General features: G+C 40.5%; 3 protein-coding genes across 4 annotated transcripts in view; 1 reads left to right on the forward strand and 2 right to left on the reverse strand.

Annotated features, from left to right (window-relative positions):
* LOC134672966 (mitochondrial carrier protein Rim2) overlaps positions 1-19,957 on the forward strand; it is a 317,464-nt gene that overhangs the window by 71,790 nt on the left and 225,717 nt on the right. The window lies entirely within an intron of this gene.
* Positions 607-1,244, reverse strand: LOC134672937 (large ribosomal subunit protein mL41). Its single transcript, XM_063530888.1, has one exon. It carries the CDS (start codon positions 1,159-1,161, stop codon positions 673-675), a length of 489 nt encoding a protein of 162 aa, XP_063386958.1. The 5' UTR covers positions 1,162-1,244; the 3' UTR covers positions 607-672.
* LOC134672999 (NAD kinase-like) overlaps positions 1,901-19,957 on the reverse strand; it is a 59,732-nt gene continuing 41,675 nt past the window's right edge. For both annotated transcript variants that reach the window (XM_063530959.1, XM_063530958.1), the window contains exons 4-9: positions 12,314-12,508; positions 11,718-11,820; positions 10,840-11,028; positions 9,851-10,008; positions 8,082-8,164; positions 1,901-5,048 (exon numbers count right to left, since the gene is read on the reverse strand). In XM_063530959.1, the coding sequence (XP_063387029.1) occupies positions 4,844-5,048; positions 8,082-8,164; positions 9,851-10,008; positions 10,840-11,028; positions 11,718-11,820; positions 12,314-12,508 (933 nt within the window). In that variant the 3' untranslated portion in view covers positions 1,901-4,843. The remainder of the gene's footprint in view (positions 5,049-8,081; positions 8,165-9,850; positions 10,009-10,839; positions 11,029-11,717; positions 11,821-12,313; positions 12,509-19,957) is intronic.

A 19,957-nucleotide genomic window follows, 5' to 3' on the forward strand; every position in this document is an offset into this window, starting at 1 on the left:
AAAATTGTTCTAACAATTCTATTTATGTTCTAGTCTTAGTACTGTATCTTGAGTTCAGATGGGTATCTAATGGTTGAATAATAGATTCTGATGGTTATCCAAAGAGTTGTAAATAATTTAAGAAAAAAATATTCTATCTTGTTTAAAAATTGAATGCATAAGTAATGCAACTCACCATTGTATTTTACAATGGCATTTTACAATACTTTAAAATGATACTACCTTTGTTATTGATTATAAAGTGTTTGACGTCATACTTAATATTGCCTTGTAGTTCAGGTAAAGTGTCTGTATAATTAATAAATAAGCAAAATAAGTCAATAGTTAAATACTGATAATTACCAACACAATTGTTCAAAAGTAAAAATTTCATAGGCAATTTCAATTCATATACTATCAACAAGATACTAAACACTGTTTACTACATCGGGATACCTGAAGAGGTTAATGGAAATGAGTCCATCATTGCAAGTGGGCGGTTAAAAGCTGTTTAAGTATTTAATTTATAAGACTACAATGCTTTCTTGTAGTATCTTCATAGTTTAATGTTAACAAATATTGAATGAATAGTGTAAAATCAATGCATGATTAAAGAAAATGTGTGTATTAAACATAACTACTTTATTAATTCAAACATCCTTATCTATTAAACACTACATAGTTCACTAACAGTTAAAAAATATCGGAGCCCGTTCGTTTCGCCCGCGCCACGGCTTCAGCGGGTTGCAGTTTCTCTTCCTCGGAGGGCTCAAGCGCCTGACCATTCTCATCCAATTTCCCCTGCTTGAAATCTGTGACGATCTTTTTGCTGTAAACAGCATCAAATAATTGTTGCGGCGTGAATTCGCTTTGGGTAACATCCGTAACCTTATAGGACACATACGGCTTGAGATCGCAATCTTTGAGGTCTGGTACAATGAGTTCTGGGATCATCTCGGGTACGGTGACGAAACGGCCGTCCAGGTAGTACCCGACATCTCTCACGCCACGTTTGTCGACGTCTAGTTCGGGGTTTGGACCACACTGCTGCTCTCTGTGAAGACGAGACCCTCGCTTGTTTGGAATCGGAAATTTTCGAAAATTTCTTTTACCTTCGAGTGGTGCTGTGCAACTGATGCTCCGTTTTGCTATAAAATTTATTAAGTTTGATATCTTGGACATTTTGTCGTATGTAGTTTCAATTAAAGAATTTAAATAATTATTTTGGTTATGTTATTGATAAAGTTAAAGTGACAGCTTGCATATAGTCTGACACTGACAGTTCGCACAACTGTCAATTTTACGAATAGGGGTGTGCTACGTACACCAAAAAACCGGTAAAGGAGTATTTGGTTTGCGCATATCGAGGTACTTGCGTAAGTATATAAGTATGTATAGACTTTTTCTAACAAAGTGTGCGGATTTGCGCAATATAATCAGGATTAACGCAGATGGCGCACCGCGCTACAATCGTGTAAATAAAACCGCGTCACGCTTTAGAATGGGGTTGACAACAACAAAAATTTGACAATTCTATATGTATAGGGATTGACAGGGCAAGCTATGCTGGCGCCATCTGCTAAATACTTCGACCGGCCGGTAAATAAACAAATACGATTATGAGTATTATGACCGTGTCTGTTTCTTAAATCCAATTTCGGTATCCGACCGGATAGTAGGTCACTATCCGGTATTCGGCCGGATAGTACATTAATGGCCGGATACCGGATAGTAACCGGATATCCGGTGCATCTCTAATACATAGCTTTTACTCTGTCTACTAATAGAGACCAGTAAACATATAGACTTATAATCTATAATCTCCATACAACGCCGCTCATTGTTATAAACCACAGATTATTAACTAGTTTTATAAACGGGCTAAACGGCGGAACAAGGAAGGGTTAAAAAAATACCGGAGTAAAAGTCAAATTTTGTATAATTTACAATAAAACATCTTATTATACATATACACAATTCATAAACTTGTGAAAACGAAATTCATATTAAGTGACAAACAAACATCTATAAAATGTCAACGTGACATTACATACCACAACGCCGAAACACACACCAAAGACATTGTCGCATCCCATATTGGACCCAAATTACAAGAAATTACGGTAACAAATACTTCTATATATTTTTTTTACAGAAGAAGATAGAGTAGTACGAGTAAAAGAGAGTGCTTTTATGCCCATTTTCCACACAAATTCAACTCGTGAGCTTAATTGTACAGTTATAAAGGGAAATATAGCTACTTAACTGTCAAGATATATTTTTCTCTTACGTAAGAACTGCAAATTTAAAAAAGAATGATTTTATTTTTTTAACTGCTCCTGGGCTTTTACCGGGTGTGAACCCGTTCCAAGTGAACCAAGTTCGTCGTCTTGCCTCCCTATCACACCTACGTACGGATTTACAAGTGCGACAGAGATGCAACACGTCGAATATGGTTCACGGTAGGGCCTCCTGACAGCTAAAACACGTTACGAGCGCGCTAGTGTGGTGTGTATGAGCGTTCTAAATTATATCACTGCGATTTTAGTTGAAACTTCTAAGTTATTTCTACAATATCTCTTGGCACGATAATAGGTAACAACAGCAACATGAACATATTTAATAGCAATTAATATGTCTTTTTTTGTTTTACAACTATATTCCTATATGGGGTTTTACTTACAGCCTCGTCAGTAAGTCTCAGCGTATGTTCATTGAAATTAGAATTCAAAACGGGAATTAGTATTAAACTTAGAACTCACGCGGCTATCAAAATGATGCGGATTCGCACACCGCTTCGATGAGCGGGACCGCAATATGCACTTATATTTCAATGTCCTGCTTGCACACCGGAGCTCCGCATCTAATGTGACGACCGCTTTACAAAGATATAGCAGGGTGAGGCCAATACGCAAAGCCACAGCGGCGTTTTTGTGAAGTTCACAGTCTTTTGAGAGGGGTCCTATTGCGGTCTAAACACAGAATGAGCGAGAGAAAACAACAAATTTATCGTACTTTTCGCTTTGGTTAAAAAAGGTTAGCGCTATGTGATGTGATTCACTAATTAATTACTAATATTGGTACCTATGGTATTTGAAAATAAATTGAGCAGACCAAATTTGCACACAATCCGTAAGGTACTATTTTAATGCGCAAGGTTAACCGTTGAATTTTTATTCTATGAAGACTTTCTCTCGCTCATTTCACGTTCATTAATTTGATTCCGTAACTCTCATACATAATTAATCCAAAGCACATCATATTATTAACACCATATAAATCTAAAGTAAACTTTCTTTGTGCTCTCCTGAACACTAATACATCTATGTACCTGTTACATTTTTGGCACTCTATATAGCACCTCGCCGTAGTTGGTAAAAACTAGTTTTGTAGGCAGTATTGTTTGTAGCGTCGTTCAAAACACTAAGCGGCCAAGGCACTTATACAACGATGGTATATCTAGAATTCTAGATTTGTAGAATAAGTACTCACTAAGTTATTGGAACAAACATTCCTTAAATCCGAACCTTAACCGACCGTTTCACTATAAAACATAACAAGAACATATCCCTGAAGACATAACAGAATTACATTTTTATTGTCCGAAGGAATGCCGGGATATTCAATTTAAACAAAAAATATAATTACGAAATACATACTATCACAAAGCCCGTAAAATGCATTAACACACAAATCGCAGATCGTGGCAACGCATTGTGGAAAAAAATCTTCTATTGCACAGCACTTACAAAGTTATTGCAATGTCATTCACATTCCGAGGCGATTGTAAAAACAAGACAATCGTTGCATAAATTTCAAAATAATGCACCGTTGTGATTTTGTATAAATAAATAAAAAAACACGCCCGCCAGCGCTAATTTGGACGTAATTTTCACGTAGAGCATAAAATATTTCCTTACCGCTTTCGAAATCGGTCTATTCGAGATTCTTGAGTAACATTGCTATGTTTAATCACCCTAAATGACTTATATTCGAGATGCATAGTTAACTCAGCATTATCGAAATGCTGGTTCAACGAAAATGAATTTATTACATGTAGGGATTATAGCAAACATAGTGTAGTATTCATAACATATAAGGTGAACTTAGCTTTAGACGAAATTATACTCTGGCAAACCTACATTCATCATCATCATCATCTCAGCCATAAGACGTCCACTGCTGAACATAGGCCTGCATTGTCAGTAGAAAAAGGCGTGGAATTCAAATTTTCTATGGGAGGACAACCCTTCGCGCCTACATTTTTTATTGACACCTTTTTCTACGCAGAAGGTCGCTGTGCCGGAGTATGTCGTCATAACAACCAAAATTCACTAATTACTTAAAAGTAATTAAACAAAAATCAACCTTATTCAGGTATTAATATGGTTCACTATGGCTATTAACTTGTGGTAGTAATTAGTGAGTATTGATCGCTTGACGATATAAGGATTTTCACCGGTTAGCTAACCCTCACTCCCCAACGCAGCTTAAGATGCCTCGTTTACACGCCCAAGAATAAGGCCTAGTTGCACCAACCACATTTGACAGACTGATTAACATCAAACAGCAGTGAAGGATGAAATTTCCCATACAAATTAATGTAGCGAACGCCAGACAGTGTGGTGCAACCGACCCTAAAAAAGCGCTGGCGGCGCTCTAAAGTCTAATGGCGCTGTTACACAATGGGCCAGCGCCGGCCACTCCAAGGGACGCATTTATGCGGTAGAGGGAGCAAGTGATATTGCTATCTCATTCTACCGCATGGCTGCGTCCCTTGGAGTGGCCTGCGTTGGCCCAATATGTATAGAGGCCTTAAAGGAATGTGCTAAGCCAACTCGCATTCCACCGTAATACTATAAGGTCACGTGTCCGCGGGCCGCTCATTATTCTCCAACTCTTCAAGGTTATCGCTTGAGGAGTAGGTCATGTCGCTGAGCTCGTCCATCTGCTTCTGCTTCTTGCGCACGTTCCAGTGCAGGCACTCGGCCAGCGAGTCGAACCAGTCGGAGATCTGGTCCTGGGCGCATATGGACGGCACCGGGTACACGGAGGTGGTTACGTAGAGGCTGGAAAATTATTGACGGTTATCATTTGTGTTGGGGGTTGCAACTGAAAGTCACTGTAATTTCCGAATACAACATGTTGCAAAGAATTTAATATTAAAGAAAGGGTTTGTGGCTCCTGCCTTAAAGTAAAATGGAATCTACGAAATACATTTTTTTTTGTAATGCGGGCTGTACACTCTCGTCGAGGGCCTCTCGCAAAGAGTCTCGACACCGCTCTGACCCAATCGGAGAACGACGAGAAGAGACGAGTAAGAGTAAGACGAGGAGGGAGCAGTATGTACACACTCGTTCTCGGGGTGTCTGGACGAGAGTGCACAGCCGGCATAAAACTTAACTAATTTAGATGATTAAGGTAAACTAGTAAAGTTAGTGACTTTCAGTTTGCACAATATATTGTTAGTTAAATAAAGCGTTAATTAATGCACAAGCCAAGCGGAAAGCGACATGCAAGTAAACTAAATCACATTATAAAAATATGTACTCGTGAAAATTTTACTGCGACTGTCCCTAACAAAAATGAACCACCACCATTATTAAGTACTTTACGTATTACGTACTTTGCGTAACTTCATTTTGTCCCTATAATCTAAATATAATGAGTTGGTATAATTCGAATTGTAATTGCTAACACCGTTATAAGGAGAAATGTATGAGATGACGCCCTTTACCATCGCAAATACCACCGAAAACACTTAAAAATCAGACAGCCATCGGAAAAATTATGTGCCGTAACGATATGGCTCCAGATGTTTACAACTTTAAAACTGATCTGATCAAATAAGTACTAGCTAGATTATTTTTCCAATATTTTATTGCTGGATCGTCAAATTTCAGTGGTAAATTTCTGTTTTTTTTTTACAAATTTATCTTCACGTTTGTACGAGGCAACGGTAGCGTGGAATGCTCCAGTTGCTATGTTACCTATCGCCGGGCCTGAGCGTGAGCTGCGAGCGGCCGTCGAACGACACGCTCGCCGCCGTGCGAGCATCGGGGCTCGGCGCTATCTGTAACAAACCCTCGCTTGTTTCTTATTCTTTTAATCATAGTCTGTTGCGGGTCTCTCTGGATCGCAATGACTATTTTTAAAATTTTATGCCGGCGGTACACACTCATCGAGACACCCCGAGACAGGCCGAGAACGCGTGTGTACATACTGCTCCCTCCTCGTCTCGCTTTTACTCGTCTCGTCTCGCCGTTCTCCTATTGGGTCGGAGCGGTGACGAGACTCTTGGCGAGAGGCTCTCACGAGTGTGTACAGCCCGCATTATTCTTTTAATCATACTCAGTTGCAGTTCACTCTGGGTCGCGGTGACTTTTTTTTAATTTAGAGTCGTGGATGTGAGTCAATCGGTCCTCGCTTAGGGTTGCCAGATGGTCGGGATGTGGCGGGATTCTCCCGATTTTTAGCATGTGTTCCCGATTCCCGACAAAGTATAAACTCTCCCGAAAAACAGCTTCACGTTATAAAACAATAATTTCAAGTTCCAAACTGTCGTCGAGCTGACGTAGTGCCAATTATGTAAAATGATATTATCGTTGTTTTAAATATAATTACTTTAATTTGAATGTATTTTTTTTCCCGACTTAAGTCCCAAAATCCCGAAAAATTGATATTGTTTCCCAATAATAGCGCCTTTCGATCTGGCAACCCTAGAGATACCGGCGGCCGGTTACTCTTTGTTTAATATTGGGTATTACTGCCATGTACTGCCGCCAGAGTGCAGCACTAAGCTAGCTAGTAAACCATAGAGTAACTTATACATACTGTGCCTTAAGCTGTTTTTTGACAAGTTTTCACAGACAATAAAATATGATATTGCATCAAGGCGGTTTGTGTTAACAAGGGCCTACCGAGTAACGCGAAAATCGAAATTTAGTTATCTGCCTCTTTATCGCTCAAATATGCAAGAGTGATAGAGAGGTACGAGGTAAGATAACGAAATTTAGATTTTCTTGTTTCGTCGTAGACCCACAGATTGTGATAGATTGTGGTAGTAGCGCCCCCTACGCATAGTTTCGCGTAATATTCCCTATTAAAGCTATATTTGTTGTTTTGTGGTGAAAGTCCGTACGAAGCTGATCAATCTAATTCTTGTCTATCCATTGAAATACTCGTCCATCGTATACCTACATATTTTGCTAGGAAGTAGATATTTCATTAAAAAAGTTTACAAATCAGTGGTGGTTCCATTTACTCTTGAACATTGTATATTGCACGACATACCTAGATAAAAGTTAGTGTTAAATGTTAGCCGGTAGTCTAGCTAGAACTACTGAAATTTACTTATTACACTCTTTTTAATTATAAAACAACATTCATAAATAGCACATTTAATGACACAACATATATATACAGATATAGTGAACAATCCTTTACCATGGTATTTTGACGAAAACGCACGATCGTGTTATGCTATTTCAGTCAGTCTCAGTACAAAAAGTACTGAGGTTGACTGAATACGAAAGTTCCCGAGAAAATGCGATGGCAAAGGATTGTTCATTACATCTGTATACAGTAAAACCAGAGAGTAAGTCATAATCGTAATCAATCAGCTACTCTCTGGTGTACAGTCGCCATCAGATATATCGGAGCAGCTAAGGCGCTCACAAATATCTGAACACGTCTCTATTGTCAGGGCGTTAGAGTGCGTGTTCAGATATTGTGAACACCTTGGCCCGTCAGATATATCTGATGGCGATTGTACAAACAACAACACTTAACTATCCATCGGTGGACCTTATGCCTTTTGTAATAAGGTTTACCGAGGGACAGTTAACAGTGTGGGCGATGATACAATAATAGCTAGAATATCTACAAGTCTACATCTGCAACGACACAAACAAATACACAGTAAAAGTAAACAGCAGCGAAGCGTCATGCGAGCGCGAGCTATAGTAGCCGCAATAACAACTGGCGACTGAAGTCATAATGCCATCTCATTCACTCTTGTTTGTTCTTAACAAGGGTAAAGGAGATAGCATTATGACCTCAGTCGCCAATCGGTATTGAGGTGAGTATAGGTGGCCGGGTACCTATCGCCGTGTTGCAACGCTTGCCGGTTGCGGCCGTCGAACGAGACCCACATCGCGTTGCGCGCGTCCGGGGATAGCGCGATCTAAAACATGCCAGTTGAATACAAATGTCCGAAACCCTTGTTAGGGTTTCGTACCCAAAGGGACCCTATTAATAAGACTCCACTGTCCGTCTGTCTGTCACCAGGCTGTATCTTATGAGCCGTAATAGCTAGACAGTTGAAATTTTCACAGATGATGTATTTTTGTTGCCGTTATAACAATAAATACAAAAAAGTAAGAACCCTCGGTGGGAGAGTCCGACTCGCATTTGTCCGGTTTTTTAGATACCCGTCTACAAGTAGTAGGTAGCAGTGAATCTTGGTCATTTTGATTGATTTGTATCCTTTGTTAAAATAGGTGACGAGCGCCATTCTCAAGAATTATATGTAAGCGCATTGTTTTAATACTATTTTTAATTTATTTTTACCAAGTAGATATCTGCAGTTTCTAGCAACTCACATCTGGAAAACATTTATTTTGCTCTGGTGCTCTGAATATACATATTTGCCAAATATAGAAATTCAGATTAAATGGGGCATTATCTATGAATAGCGACCTTATTGTCGATGGCGCTTACGCCGCACTGCGTCGCGCGGCATTGTATATGTATATATCGGAGCATCGTTAATAATGGCGTAAGCGCTATCGACAATAAAATCCCTTTTCATAGAAAACGTCACAAATATTGATTTATGTACCTATATCCTCGTCTTACGCTTGTCATGAGAAAAACAAAATTCTATATGTATCATAGTAGGTTGACTATTCATTTATCCGCCTTCTGTAGTGCCGAAAATGGTTCACCGGTACAGACCTTGAACCATGGACAGTGTGTACGACTTGGGTGTACTAACCTTGAGCTCGAACCCCGCGGGTACAACTATAGGCCTGAAGGACAGCGAGTACGGGCAGATGGGGGTCACCATGATGGCGGGCACGGAGGGGTGGATCATGCTAGCGTCGGCCGCTACCGCGTAGGCTCTGTACCTTGAATCATGGACTGTGTGTACGACCATGAGTCTACTAACCTTGAGCTTGACCCCCGCGGGTACGACTATAGGAGGCCTGAACGACAGCGAGTGCGGGCAGATGGGGGTCACCATGATGGCGGGCACGGAGGGGTGGATCATGCTAGCGCCGGCCGCTACCGCGTCGGCTCTGTACCTTGAATCATGGATAGTGTGTACGACCCAGGGTGTACTAACCTTGAGCTCGACCCCCGCGGGTACGACTATAGGCCTGAACGACAGCTAGTGCGGGCAGATGGGGGTCACCATGATGGCGGGCACGGAGGGGTGGATCATGCTAGCGCCGGCCGCTACCGCGTAGGCTCTGTACCTTGAATCATGGACAGTGTGTACGACCATGAGTGTACTAACCTTGAGCTCGACCCCCGCGGGTACGACTATAGGCCTGAACGACAGCGAGTGCGGGCAGATGGGGGTCACCATGATGGCGGGCACGGAGGGGTGGATCATGCTAGCGCCGGCCGCTACCGCGTCTGATCTTTACCTTGAATCATGGATAGTGTGTACGACCCAGGGTGTACTAACCTTGAGCTCGACCCCCGCGGGTACGACTATAGGCCTGAACGACAGCTAGTGCGGGCAGATGGGGGTCACCATGATGGCGGGCACGGAGAGGTGGATCATGCTAGCGCCGGCCGCTACCGCGTAGGCTCTGTACCTTGAACCATGGACAATGTGTACGACCCTGGGTGTACTAACCTTGAGCTCGACCCCCGCGGGTACGACTATAGGCCTGAACGACAGCGAGTGCGGGCAGATGGGGGTCACCATGATGGCGGGCACGGAGGGGTGGATCATGCTAGCGCCGGCCGCTACCGCGTACGCTGTGCTGCCAGTCGGCGTTGATACTATTAAACCTGGAAAGAAGCAACAGACAGATATGTAAATAAAAAAAATATTGAGATTTCAGTAGGATTAGTCGATGAGTGTGTTTTTTTTTGCAAAGCAACACGTGTGTGTGCTAAAAAGGCGACATACCGGCCGAGTTGGTCAGTTATTGTTAAGATATGAGATCGCCCGAAGAGTTATTAAATAATACTCATTGATCTACATAGAAAAAAGTAGCCACCATTTACAACTTTTTACAGTAGTACATCTGGTGCTACGTTACAACACCAGGTGCTATAATAAGCACATTACGTAACTACGTCGAAAATTTAAAGGGGTATATGTACTGTAAACGCCACGCCGCTCGTTGCGAATTTCCTATTTTTCGCGCTTTATCGTAAATAAGTTCAGAATCCGATTGAGTTCAAAACTGTTGTCTGGGTTACGGGTTACAAGGCCCCAGTTACGAGAGAAACAGTAATATACTGACCGTCGCCCTGCACGGACGTGATGTGCTTGTTGTCGAGGAACAGGTCGATGTTGGAGAGGTAGGGCGAGGGGCCGCGGTCCACCACCACCTCGTTGAGCAATCAGAGCCCAAGAAGTGAGAGAGTGACAGTAATATACTGACCGTCGCCCTGCACGGACGTGATGTGCTTGTTGTCGAGGAATAGGTCGATGTTGGAGAGGTAGGGCGAGGGGCCGCGGTCCGCCACCACCTCGTTGCGCACTCAGAGCCCAAGAAGTGGGAGATAGTATTATACTGACCGTCGCCCTGCACGGACGTGATGTGTCCCTCACCACCACCTCGTTGCGCACTCAGAGCACAAGAACAGAGAGAGTGACAGTAATATACTGACCGTCGCCCTGCACGGACGTGATGTGCTTGTTGTCGAGGAACAGGTCGATGTTGGAGAGGTAGGGCGAGGGGCCGCGGTCCACCACCACCTCGTTGAGCACCAGGATGCACTTGCGGCCCTCGTTGTCCTTCTTGCTCTTGCGGAGCACCACGCACTGTAGTCTCGATCGGAGCGTTAACGCCGCGTGACCTGGAAACGATATAATGGTTTTTAATTGTTTTTTATTGATTTAAGAGTGCCCTACGTGCAACTGTGGAATAAATAATACAGATGATTGATTATATAAAAAAAAATAAGAATAATTTCATTTATTCATGACAAACTAAAACTACATTTCATACAAACGTATTACAAAAATAATATTTAAAGCATAAAGTACATAGTTTACCACGAAATGGTCCCGCCTCAGCATGATGCTAACCCGAAAGTCAGCGCTGGTCTTCCGGCGAGACCATTTGTGACTCACGAACGCAACCGTACAACACGGCTCTATCAATAAATCTGAACGCGTCCACTTTGCTTGCGCTTTGCGGTGGCGATCAGCGCCATCTGGTTAAGAATTATACTAATTCTATATCTCTACCATAGATTATATCGCTCATAATATGTAGGACTCGCAAGAGCACTAAATTAATTGTGTATCATGATTTTTTCTGATGTATCTTATGATATGGACTGATGATCTGGGGAAACTCAACTCATACTAACTTTGAATAAAAATACCTTAAAATAAATAATAACACAAGTTACCTGCACCTAAAAAGGCCTCGTTTGCCTACTTTCTTAATTTCATACTTGAATAAGAATGGGTTTGGATTATGCGTCCAAGTTCTCTTTATCATAGACAAAACTGCAAGTGACTCATTCCTTGTTCTTACCTTCTAAAACATTCATGACTTGGTCCTGGAAGTTGTTGAACTCGAAGGGTGTGAGGAAACCGAGTGAGCCCAAGTGGAACGCCATCACGGGGGGCACCGATTGCTGCAACAACAACACAGATCTCAACAACAATTCTATTTATGAAGTGAAAACTACTTTAGCGGCGCTGGGCACTTTCGCCCGATTCTGGTCCACTTTGATAGCCCAGTTCGTTAACAGCGTTTGAACCGGTGTTTCAAAAGATCGCAAGTTCGAGTCTTGCCTGAAGCGGTGAATTTTTTTACACGCCATTTAATTAACCCAAAAATCCTCAACCACTCAACCCCATTTTTAACATTAACATTTCTATTTTATCTTAGGACTAACCCTATTCTTTGTATCAAGAAAGGATGATGTATGTACAGGCGAAAGGGGCTACAGTGATGATTATTTTACTGGCTTTCTTGGTCCATAATCATTCAGTTCTAATGGTAAGAAGTTCGGTAGTATTTAGTTCAGCGCCAGAATTCTTACGGCGTTAGTATTCCAGCAACGTATGAAACCCAAATATTGAGTTTCGGAAACACTATAAAGATTAACGTAGTAAAATACAAACCTGAAACAGTGAACTGGCATGTAACAGGGTCCCGTCGCCGCCCAGACAGATGATGAAGTCGATCTTGTCCGTGAGATCATCTTGCCCCGCCCGGAAGGTCATCAGCTTCTCACGCACCGCCGTGAAGTCCCCGTATTCGGCCAGCAGTACGTCGTCCAGGACTGCTGCCTCAACGTACACTACCATGCTTTTGTCCTGGAAAAACAAAAAAATGTTTTTAGAAAAAAAAGACACAAGCTTTTGTCGCAGACTGTAAGTTTCCAGGCAGCCAGTACTTCTCGATACATTCTCACAGACCCAAACTATGGGGTTGCGTTATTTTATCATAGAATAGATTTCCTATGACCACCTCGGGTGTCCATCATAAGATTAGCTTAATGGTACTGTTTCCGAAAGTGATTATTTATTTATGTTGCGTATTCGAACGAGTCCCTCTGTTCGTCTTGATTTTGTATTATCTATGTTTATGTCGATTGTCTGTTGTGCGCCATTGCCCAATAAAAACTCATTGCTTATAAATAAGATATTTTATTATAAACATGGTGTAGAAGTGGTAAATAAAAATGGAAGCAGAAGAATATAAGAAACTTCTTGAGCAGCAGTCGCAATTGGTAGCCGTGATGCAGCAACAAATGCTCATGCTACAAGAGCAAGTAAAAAATGTCACAACGCCGGATGTTAAAAGCCGCGTATCCGTGCCCTGGCCGCAACCTTTAGAAGTAGATGATGGCGATCCTTACGAAAATCTTACCTTTTTCAAGAGCCGCTGGGAAGATTATTGCCTTGCTACCGGAATGAATAGTTGGAGTACCGAAAAAGATGCAACAAAAGCCGGGCTACTCCTCAGCGCAATCGGTACAAAAGCCATGAAAAAATATATGGATTTTGGCTTGTCTGAGATAGAGAAGAAGAGTCATAATGAAATATTAGCAAAAATGGAAAAGGTCATATTTCAAAAAACAAATGTAATATACTCCAGGTACTTGTTCAATATCAAAAACCAGAATGAAGAAAGCTTTGACGAGTATTTACTGGCTCTGAAGAAATTGGCTAAAAGATGCGATTATAAAGAGTTTGAGGAAGAGATTTTAAGAGACAGAATTGTGGTGGGAATAAAGGATGGTGAAGTGATAAAAGAGTTGCTAAAAAAGCAAGACCTAACTTTAGAAACAGCCATCAATATCTGTCGTGCTTCGGAGGGTGCTGCTGCACAAGTTGCAGATCTAAAAAAATCTGAAGAGGTCAACAAGATTAATAAAAAAAGGCTGGATAAGGACACACCTAAAAAGTGTAAATTCTGTGGAGGCGTTCATGTATATCAAAAGAAAGTATGCCCAGCCTGGGGACAGCGTTGTGAGGAATGTGGTGGCCGAAACCATTTTAAAAAGGTTTGTAAGAAGCGTGGAACGGTAAAAGAATTACAAGAAGACTCTGATGACAGTGTAATCATAGCGGAGGTGAGGCACAATGAAGAGTCAGGTCATGTTGAGGCACCACTGTTGTTCCATATTGGTGAGAAAAAACAGAAAATATACTGTGCTTTGGACACAGGAGCTGCAGTTTCTGTGATGGGAGCAGAATACTATAAAAAGTTAACGGGTCAAAAGGATTTATTGGCTTTGACTCCACCAGTAAAAAAGCTGAAAGCTTTTAACGGCTCTCCCATCATTAATCATGGAAACGCATCCTTCTTAGTGACCAGAAAGAATCAGGATTATAAATTAAACTTTCACATTGTTAATGGAAAACATGAACCGCTTTTATCAGAGAAAGCTTGTGTAGCTCTGGGCTTTATCCAATACTGTGATGAAGTATCAACAGAGCTGGATCGTTCTAGTGCAGAGCATATAATGAAACAATATGAAGATGTCTTTGAGGGTTATGGCAGCCTCCAAGGTGAAGTGTCATTAGAGCTGGATGAATCAGTCCCAGCCCGGATTCAGCCTGCACGTCGAGTCCCAGTTGCACTAAAAGAAAAATTAAGAATGGAACTGGAACAACTAGAAGCTGATGGCATCATAGTAAAGGAGACGCAGCACACAGATTGGGTAAATAACATATTGATTGTTAGTCGAGATTCAAAATTCAGATTATGTTTAGACCCTATTCCGTTAAACAAAGCTTTAAAGAGACCAAACTTCCAATTCACTACTCTAGATGAGATGTTGCCTGAGCTCAGTAAAGCGAAGGTTTTCAGCACTGTAGATGCTAAAAAAGGATTCTGGCAGTGCCGTCTTACTGAGAACAGTAGTAAACTGACTACATTTTGGACTCCGTTTGGTCGTTACAGGTGGCTCCGTCTCCCGTTCGGGCTCTGTTCATCGCCTGAGATCTTCCAGCAACAACTCACCAGTCTCCTTAAGGATCTAAAAGGCATTGAGATTATAGCCGATGATATTTTAATTTATGGAGTTGGAGAGACAGTTGAAGAAGCCGTGTTGGATCATAATACTAAATTTGAAAAATTACTAATAAGGTTAAGAGAAATAAATTGTAAGTTGAATAAAGACAAAGTCAATCTGCTAAGAACATCAGTGAAATTTTATGGACATGTGTTAACAAACGAAGGTCTAAAGGTAGACAAATCTAAGGTAGAGGCGATAAACAACATGCCTACTCCAACATCTAGTAAGGATGTATTACGTTTTCTGGGAATGGTTGGATACCTTAGCAGATTCATAAATAATCTCAGTATACAAGCTACGCATCTTAGGAGGCTAACGAGAAAAGATGTGGATTTTGTCTGGTCTGAAGCAGAAGATAAAGAGTTCAATATGTTAAAAAAGAAAGTTAGTGATTTACCTACATTGCAGTATTTTCATGTAAATAAAGAAGTGGTTTTAGAATGTGATGCGAGTGAATATGGCTTGGGTGCTGCAATGTATCAGAACAATCAGGTAATAGCTTTTGCATCTAGATGTTTGACAAAGACAGAAAAGAAATATGCTCAAATAGAGAAAGAAATGTTAGCAGTGGTGTTTGCTTGCATCCGATTTAATCAATATGTAGCGGGCAATAGTAGAATTATTGTCAAGACAGATCACAGACCATTAATTAATATTGCAAATAAACCACTGATTGAAGCTCCAAAAAGACTACAAATGATGCTACTCACACTTCAAAAATATAATGTACAGTTACAATTCATTCAAGGAAAAGAAAATGTTGTAGCGGATGCCCTATCCAGAGCTCCAGTAACAGAGGTATGTGACACTTATGATCTGGAAAATAAAATTAAGGAAAAAAAAGTTTACAAACTGATAAGCAAAATTTCAAGTTTAAAATATTTAAAGATAACAGATAAACTCTTAGAAAAAATCAAAGAAGAGGCCATAAAAGACACACTTTGCCTACAGTTAAGTGAATATATTATTAACGGATTCCCCAGATACATATCAGACATACCAGCAGAGGTCAAGATTTTTCACAAATTTAAACATGAACTGTCCACATCAGATGGGCTCATCTTCAGAAATAACCAGGTTTTGATTCCAGAAGTATTAAGAGCAGAGATGATGCAAAGAGTTCATGTCAGTCACAACGGAGTTGCTAGTACCCTTCGGTTAGCAAAGGGTAACATTTTCTGGCCTGGAATGTCGGGTGAAATAAAAAAATATGTTGAGAAATGTACATTTTGTATGGCACATGCTCCGTCACAACAAAAACTGCCTCTAATGTGTCATGACATACCGGCTTACCCTTTCCAATATGTATCCATGGATGTATTTAGTGTGGGAGATCTAAAGTTTTTGGTCACTATAGATCATTACTCAGATTTTTTCGAATTAGACAAAATTTCTAATTTATCAGCTAACGAAATCATATCTATATGTAAGAAAAACTTTGCTCGACATGGTGTTCCTCAGAGAGTATGCACAGACAATGCAACTAATTTTGCTAATGAGTCATTTAAGAAGTTTGCAGATAAGTGGAATTTCGAGCATGTAACATCATCACCGCATCATGCAGAGTCAAATGGAAAAGCCGAAGCTACTGTGAAAATTGCAAAGAAGCTAGTACTTAACAGCCTAGAAACCAAACAAGATTTATGGTACAGTTTACTTCATCAGCGTAATGTTCCTATAGAAATGGACAATACCAGTCCCTCTCAGAAATTATTTTCTAGAAGAACACGTTCTGGACTTCCTTGCCTGTTAAGACATTTAAAGCCAAACATAATTCCTGATATTCCAGTTAAAATAAAAGAAAGAAAAGAGAAGATAAAACGGGAATGTGATAAAAGATGTGCTGAGCTGCCAGAGTTACAGGTAGGACAGAATGTTTTTACTCAACTTCAGCCAGAGGTTGATAAGAGATGGAGTTTTGGTATCATCACAATGAAACTAAATAAAAGATCGTACATAGTACGGGTAAATGATAAAGCATACAGAAGAAGTAGAGTTCACATAAAGCCTTACAGTGGGGACACTGTAGATGGTGGTCACCCTAGTCAGACACAGGTCCCAGATCACCAACCACTGCACGATAGAGAACCAGAGTTTACTGGCTTTGAATTAGTGGAAGAGAACCAGAATACTAACCCTCTAGTGGTTCAGCTACCAATCAGAGAGCAACATCCACCGATGGAACCTGAAGAGGCCGTGCGTCGCAGTGGGCGGGCTAAGACACAACCACGTCATCTAAGAGACTATGTTGTATCTTGTTTTGAGAAAGGGAGATGTTTCCGAAAGTGATTATTTATTTATGTTGCGTATTCGAACGAGTCCCTCTGTTCGTCTTGATTTTGTATTATCTATGTTTATGTCGATTGTCTGTTGTGCGCCATTGCCCAATAAAAACTCATTGCTTATAAATAAGATATTTTATTATAAACAGGTACCATAACTACCATAATGCATTGTCACCCAACTTACATATGTATCCTAAGTGGGTCTAATTTAGCTTGCAAGATTTAACCTCGAACAAATATTGCATTGCAACTTTAATAAAAGCTTCTTAAAAATGAAGAACTTAAATATTGGGCTCCGCACCACGCTATCGCTGAGAGGTCTGTACGCTGTGAGCTTTTTATAGAATGACAACAGTGTTTCTACAGAATTGAAGACGGTAGACATAGACTTACAATATGATGACGGAGTTCCATTTGGTACCATGAATTTTATCACCAGAATCCAACATTTTAAGATTCATCATCAACATCATCTCAGCCATAAGACGTCCACTGCTGAACATAGGCCTCCCCCTTATGGGGGGTGAATGCCATAATCGCCACGCTTGGCAGGCGGGTTGGCGATCGCAGTAGTACACAGAATTTGAGGGACGCTGCTGCCCGTCCACCGGTGGTCTTGGACGTAGTTTAAGGACATACCCGGGTCCGGGTCATTTTAAGATTACATCATTTTAATATATACCCATGACATGACACAGGTAGAAGTATACAGGAACCAATACCTATAGGGACTCCGTGCACACTGAAGGCGGCAGTTAGCAACCTGAAGACGTGCTAGGTTTCGCGGAGGAGCTGGGATGGAATAGTGCTACCTCGTTTTCGTGTAAATTATAGACACAATGGTTGTCGATTTGCGAACAAAAAATTTCTGACTAACTAACTATATCCATGACAATCGCACAGTAAAGACGAGTCTGACTTCAAGTCATTCTGTAAGATCGATCCAACGGTTTAGCAGTTAGATACTACGAAACATAGGGACACATAATAGGTACTCATTTTTTGGCTTCGACGCAATCGTGTAACACTGCTATTCTTAGACCAAAATCGGTTGATGGGGCATTCCACGAGACTGTCGCTTACATAACGCAATTCTTCTAATACTTCTGGAAATGCTGAGTAAGCGATATTGGGTCAGGTAATATTTCATGACTTGGCTAACAAATTGGCAGTATATTCTCGAGATTCACGTATTTTATTGAGGTAGCTGCCATACAAGGCAAAAGCGTTATGTAAGCGACAGTCTCGTGGAATGCCCCTGATTGAGTTTGTCGACTCACACTTGTATCGCGTGACAATAAACTATGAAAAACTCGTATTTACATAACAATAAACATGACTAGTGTTTCCAGAAATCTCCACTCATTACCATTGTATTGTCGACGTGAATATTTGAATAATGCATTGATACCATTTAAATTCATCGGACCATATGCATACTCGTTGCAGAGAATCTATTAGTGGCTCTTTTTAGGTGATACCTTAATTTAAAGTACTTTTAACACGTTTTTAAACGTGTTCGAGTACTTGATAAGTATTTATATTTTCTGTTCTTGTCTTTCGAAGCTGATGAGAGCTCTTATATTAGTTAAATCATCAAGTTTCGTACCATTTTGAGGGAGGTTGAGGTACAAATCTGAGTATTTAGTGGTGAATTAATGTCCTTAAATTTCTAGAAACGATTGACAACATTTGAAGCATGTACTATTTCAGATACATCACTATACACCTTATTAAACAAAGTCCTCGACGAAGACCTTTTCTGTAAAGCTTTAAAGCTATATTTCCTTACTAATACATATTATTAATACTAATATAAATGCAAAAGTAACTCTGTCTGGTCTGCCTGTTACCTATTTACACTGTCGCTGTACCTACCGAATTAAAATTTGGTATGGAGATAATTTGAGGCCCGGGGAAGGACATAGGATAATTTCTATCAACCATCATCATCGTTTTACGCAGATAAAGAAACTAGACTATTATTTAAAAGAAGAAAGCAAGACTAGTAAGTGAGGTGATTGAACTATGCCCTAGTTGTATTTAGGAAGGAGACTATCGCCTACGCTACTACAGCTAGACGGAAGCACTAGATCTCGTTACACGTCGTCCATTGAATTGATTCGAACGTTATAGACACCGTTTAATATAATGTGACATATATCAGACTAGCGACCTGCCCCGGCTTCGCACGGGTTAACAAATTATACACATAAACCTTTTCTAGAATCACTCTATTGATAGGTGAAAACCGCATGAAAACCCATTAAGTAGTTTCTGAGTTTAACGCGATCAAACGCACAAACAGACCGCGTCTGTCTATCCTATGTCCTTCCCCGGGCCTCAAATTATCTCCATACCAAATTTTAATTCGGTAGGTACAGCGACAGTGTAAATAGGTAACAGGCAGACCAGACAGAGTTACTTTTGTAGTAAGGAAATATAGCTTTAAAGCTTTACAGAAAAGGTCTTCTTTACATAAAGGGAAACTATAAAATACTATCAGGTTGGTACTTATTTTGAACCGATATAGAGCGACGTAAACAAGGAAATGGAATATCACAATAATGGCGTACTGTTCTATAATATTACGGGCATCACTGATCGAGTTATCAATATGTCGCGACCACCTTTTAACCAACCAACCAACTTTTAATAATTAATTAAACAAATGGCATAATGTCATATTTTAATAGTAGTTTATGTGACTGCTACATAATGAAAGGCTTTAAAAGTCGAGTGTTGGTTTATGAAACGAACGCAGTGAGTTTCATAATAGTATCACACGAGTGTTTTAATGCCTAATTATATACAGTTACATGAAGTCACAATGTTTAATATTAAGTTAGTGCTCAGCACTTGGGAGACAACAGTCGGCAACAAGATATGTTATGTCTATGAATAAACGAACATAACTATGCTGACAGAGTATTGTGAACTATTAATTTACTTAA

The sequence above is a fragment of the Cydia fagiglandana genome, chromosome 17, assembly GCF_963556715.1.
Source record: "Cydia fagiglandana chromosome 17, ilCydFagi1.1, whole genome shotgun sequence".
In the NCBI taxonomy this organism is placed as follows: Eukaryota; Metazoa; Arthropoda; class Insecta; order Lepidoptera; family Tortricidae; genus Cydia; species Cydia fagiglandana.

What these genes read in the sequence shown, in the direction of transcription:
- LOC134672937 (XM_063530888.1), bottom strand. Translation starts at nt 1,161, where the DNA reads ATGTCCAAGATATCAAACTTAATAAATTTTATAGCAAAACGGAGCATC.